The sequence below is a fragment of the Contarinia nasturtii genome, unplaced genomic scaffold (genome assembly GCF_009176525.2).
Source record: "Contarinia nasturtii isolate CC-2019 unplaced genomic scaffold, AAFC_CNas_1.1 Cnas_scaffold_3680, whole genome shotgun sequence".
In the NCBI taxonomy this organism is placed as follows: domain Eukaryota; kingdom Metazoa; phylum Arthropoda; class Insecta; order Diptera; family Cecidomyiidae; genus Contarinia; species Contarinia nasturtii.
In genome coordinates, this window is record NW_022200977.1 from 1 (window position 1) to 4,820 (window position 4,820).

Sequence of the window (4,820 nt, forward strand, 5' to 3'; positions counted from 1 at the left end):
CCAAAAAAATGATCTAGACAAAATTTCATGACAATTGGTCGATAAATTTAATTTAATGACTGCACCGTACAGCGTTCATTCGCCTGGTGGTTTATTTAAACAATAAATATATTTTAGTTACAATATGAACTAAAATTTAATCTTACCAAGGGATTTGGTCCAAATATTACCTTTCAAAATAATCCACAGTGTCTAAAGTCCATTCAACTTTCGCTAAAAATTAATTGGCCGGAATTTAAAACACCACTGAATTGAAATTTACAATGGAAATGTTCTTTAATAGCAAATAAGTGTCGGTTATAACGCGACCGATATGCACGGTGAATTTGTGTTGTACCGTATTTCTATTTTCTTGTCTTAATATTCGTATGCAACTTAGTTAATAAGATTATAATCCGGATTAGCTTTAATTTCAATAATGCAACCGATTGAGTAATATCAAATATGATAGAAACCGATTTACTGTTCAATGGTCATAGCAAACCTAACATAACCTAACTTGATCGATCAACTAACGGTGGGCGCCTGTGTATTCGATTCTAACCTGTAGACCACGTGTCCGAATGGTTGTATCACAATTGATATTCGTCAGCTCTCGCAAATGTCCAGCGGCCGTGAATATCCAACAAATTCGTCTTTAAATGCTTCGTTTGTGATGTGATCCGGGTTGTTATTCGACTCTCGATGCGTTCGATAAATGGTGTGATCTCGTTATGTATTCAGTCCCAGGCCAGGCGCACTAACAATTCATTCGTTTACAAATTAATTCCGGTGTATTTGTGTATGCCAATCGATGTTCTCAATAACGAATCTACTTACGCTTAAGGCTGCGAATCTTAACCACAAAATGTATCTCTTCTTGACTTTCGGTTCTTTTTCTGTCTTATCAATATTATCCGGGTATTTCTCTTTAACTTTTATCGTTTGATTTAATTTTCCACTGTCACACGATATGCTGTAAGTCCTTTCGTCAATGTGAATCGGTCCGTCGTTCAAAAATGCGTGTGTTCGCATTCACAGTAAGACACAGAAGAGAGCGTTTTAACGTGTCAGTTTTGACAGGTCGGTTGTTGTTGTTGTTGCGTAATTCACATTGTCACAAACATTTTACAGCAGTTCGTGTGGCCGTGTTTTGGTACTAAAATGCCATCGGTATATACTATTTTTATCTCAATTCAGTGCTTACCAAAATTCACCGGTAATTTATACATTTAAACATGACTGTAAATAGTGGAATTTACAAATGAAACTTTTTATCAGTTCAAATATTAAATTTCTTTTAGATAATAATTTTAGTTATGTAATTGATTAATAATTTTGGTAGCTTCACAATTATTCTCTATTCTGTTTTAAATAATTCTCAATTCTTTGCTTAATTATTTTTAGATTTACATTTAATTCAATTAATTTAATATCACTGTTTCTTAATGTTTTGCTATAGAATTCATTGAAAGTAGTAAGCATGTAATTAATTGGTTCATATAATGTGTAATCATTTCTCCTAATTGGAATTTTAAACAATGGTGGCAAGCGTGTATTGTGTTGTGGTATATAATATTCCATACAACTCGAAATATGATTTGATGTCAAATCTCCATTGATTATGCTGAAGATAAATGATATTTGAGCTATTTTACGTCTCTCTTCAAGCGTTATCATTTGTAAAAATAGTAAACGATGTTCATATTTCGGCAATTTGAAGCTGTTCCATTCCATCCTTCTGAGCGCGTATAATAAAAATTGCTTTTGTATTGATTCAATTCTTATGGTTAAATTATTGTGATGTGGATTCCAAATTTGAGATGCATATTCGATGATTGGTAAAACAAACGCATTGTAAAGGCGTTTTATGGTCCAGGGGTCATCAAACTCTCTTCCAAAAATTTTAATCCAAGCCAAACGTGACTTTGCTTTTGCCACTATGCATTCAATGTGTGATTTGAAATTCAATTTTTCATCCAGCAGTACACCCAGATCCTTGATTACATTTACTCTCTCAATTATTTCGTCGCCAATTTTATATTCATAAATAAATTTTAATGAATGATGGTACGAAATCATTTTTGTTTTGCTTACGTTCAATTTTAGTTGATTCCTTTCAAAATAATCAACTACAAGATTCAAATTATTCTGTAATATGTCACAATCACTATATGATCTGATGCACTTCGACAGTTTTGTGTCATCCGCAAATGATAAAATACATGATTCTTTGACAACAAACGGCAAATCGATGACAAACATGATGAACAATGTTGCTCCTTTGGGGTAACCTTGGCCCGTTCCAGAAGTAACTTCTATTGGCTTTGATTTTGAATCATTGATCTTGACTATTTGTTTTCTTCCAGACAAATACGATTCGATCCATTTTAGCAATTGCTTGTTTAAACCCATGATGTCTAGCTTTTTAATTAATAGTTTTACGCTTACTGAATCAAAAGCTTTAGCGATGTCCAAATAGATGCTGTCGGTTTGATAGCCGTTTCCAATATTATTTAGCGCTTTCGATGTGAGTTTTGCCAAATTTGTAACAGTTGATCTCCCTTTGATGAATCCATGCTGGCTGTCGTCGATGATCGTCTTTAAATAGTTGTTAATGTGACTTGTTACAATTGAATCGAGTAATTTTGAAATTATGCATTGCAAAGCGACTCCACGATAATTTTCTACTTTGTTTCTGTTACCACTTTTAAAAACTGGTCGCACGAATGATGTTTTCCATATCTGCGGTATACAATTTGATTGAAGTGACTCTCTCAGCAAAATTGTTATTGGATATAATAGTGATGGTAAACAATTCTTAATGAATATATTTGGAATACCATCTGGACCAGAGACAAGATCTAATGGCAATTCTGAAATTTTCTCGCTTACTAAATCGTCTGTGATGTTAATTTCTGGAATCGCTGCACAAATGTTTTGCAATCTCACTGCGTCACTAATGTCGTATTTATTTTCTTCATTGTGTTGACTGTAAGCAGTTGAAAAGTGAGTGGCAAACATTTCAACAATTTGCTGTCGATCTTCGGCCTTGTTACCATTGTACTCCATTTCTGCTGGCAATTCATCGCTTCTGTTCTTTTTTTGATTGACGAAATTGAAAAATATCTTTGGATCTTCGTTGATTAACTGCTCTATCTGTAATTTGTACCCCTTGTATGTTGATCGCGCATTTTGTTTGTACAAGCGACGGATATCGATGTAAATCCTCTTTGTTTCTGCTGAACTGTTTTTCTTCATTTGACGATGTAATTTGTTGACATCTCTCTTTTGGTTCAGTAATGATTTGTCAAACCATTTTGGAATATTTGAATAATTCATTACTTTTCTATTGATATTCGACGAAACGACATTGCTAATTTCATAATAAAATGAATCAAGTTTTTCTTCAAGAGATGGCCTATTTAAAATGGAATCCCAATTCTTTTCCACAAGTTGATCATTTATTTCAACGTATTCAGCGTTCTTGTAATCAAAGAAAATATTATTTGACTTTGGCTGATGTTGAATGTATTCATGAATATTGATTTCAAACGATGGATGATGTGACTCAATGTTCATAAAATGATCCTCGCTAGCATTGCACGAGAAAACATCAATCTCATTCGTCCATATCAAATCCAACATATGACCATTCTGATTGTATTGTTTATTGATTTGATATAAGCCCATTTCATAGCACGTATCGAGAACGACTATTTCTTTTCTACTCGTTGGGTTGATGGCAATGGCAATATCTGGATCAATAGTTTCATCGACAAACCAAACTAAGTTCGGCAAGTTGAAATTTCCAGAAATGAGAAGCACATCGTCTGGCTTGAGCGATGTAGCAATTTCTCTTATTGCATTCATATTGTCAACATATACTTCGTATGGTGAATCTGGACGAATGTAAACTTCAACTAAAATAATGCATTTTTTATTGCTGTTGATTTTCACCCATACTTGTTCAGCACCAAACAATTCACCTGTACCAATCATTTGTGATTTGATTGTTTTGTTCACAGCCACCCTGTTGTCTTTTAACAATTTGCTTTGCTTCAGTATTCATTGATCTGTCACATCGATAAACATTGAAGAATGGCGGGAACACATCTGTTGAAATAATGTATGGATTTAATCTTGATTCACACAACATATAAATACCATATTCCAAGGCCAAAACTTCAGCGATAAATTCCGGCAATCTTGAACGTATTCCATTGATATTTTGCGAAAAAATTATTGGTAATGATGGTTGATTTGTCCGTTTGGAAATGGCATGTTTTGTGGTGCAAATGGAATGGTTTGAATTATTGGCGGTTGAAATGACTGTCTTTTCTGAAATCCTAAAAAACAGCTATAGCACGTACAGTTTGACATGTGAATTTCATTGGATCCATGATGATTTCGGACGAATTGTTGTTGTGGCAGTTGCAGATGGTGTTGCTGTTGATGCCAAATTTGTTGATTCGTTAGTAAATCTTCATTTTCCCAATTCTTTCTCTTTTTGTTTTGCCATTTATTTTGTGGTTCAACGGTGTTTGTGTGTGTCTGTTTATGTTCTTTGTGTTGTGACTCTTGTTTTTGTGTATGATGTTTGTCATGTGATTTACTTTGTGCATTTACTTTGACGTTTTGTGTATTATTTGTCCCATTGGTTTCCTTTTTCCTCTCAACAAATTGCTTTGCGACGTACTCGGGTTGCCACACTTCGTTATTTTTTATTTGATCATAAATTGCACTGTTTAACGTGTTTATTTTAAATGATACAAATTTTTTGTTCTTTCCTTCGTACCGATTCATTTGCAAAATTTCCACGTTAAATTTGTCCGGATCTA

At 33.7% G+C, this 4,820-nt stretch overlaps 1 protein-coding gene and 1 long non-coding RNA gene across 2 annotated transcripts; both read right to left on the reverse strand.

Annotated features, from left to right (window-relative positions):
• Window positions 1-251: 251 nt before the first annotated feature.
• Window positions 252-1,258, reverse strand: LOC116350128. Its single transcript, XR_004201995.1, has 2 exons — window positions 820-1,258; window positions 252-739 (listed from the first exon to the last, which is right to left on the reverse strand). It is a non-coding gene; the product is annotated as an uncharacterized LOC116350128 (long non-coding RNA).
• A 589-nt stretch (window positions 1,259-1,847) lies between these two features.
• Window positions 1,848-3,981, reverse strand: LOC116350127. Its single transcript, XM_031781860.1, has 2 exons — window positions 2,431-3,981; window positions 1,848-1,919 (listed from the first exon to the last, which is right to left on the reverse strand). The coding sequence occupies exons 1-2, from the start codon at window positions 3,979-3,981 to the stop codon at window positions 1,848-1,850; spliced, it is 1,623 nt and encodes a 540-aa protein (XP_031637720.1).
• Between the last annotated feature and the right edge of the window lie 839 nt (window positions 3,982-4,820).

Coding starts and splice junctions, on each gene's coding strand:
- LOC116350127 (XM_031781860.1), bottom strand. CDS start 3,981: ATGATTGGTACAGGTGAATTGTTTGGTGCTGAACAAGTATGGGTGAAA. Junction 1,920..2,430: donor TCGCTAAAGCTTTTGATTCA/GTAAGCGTAAAA, acceptor TTGAATGCATAG/TGGCAAAAGCAAAGTCACGT.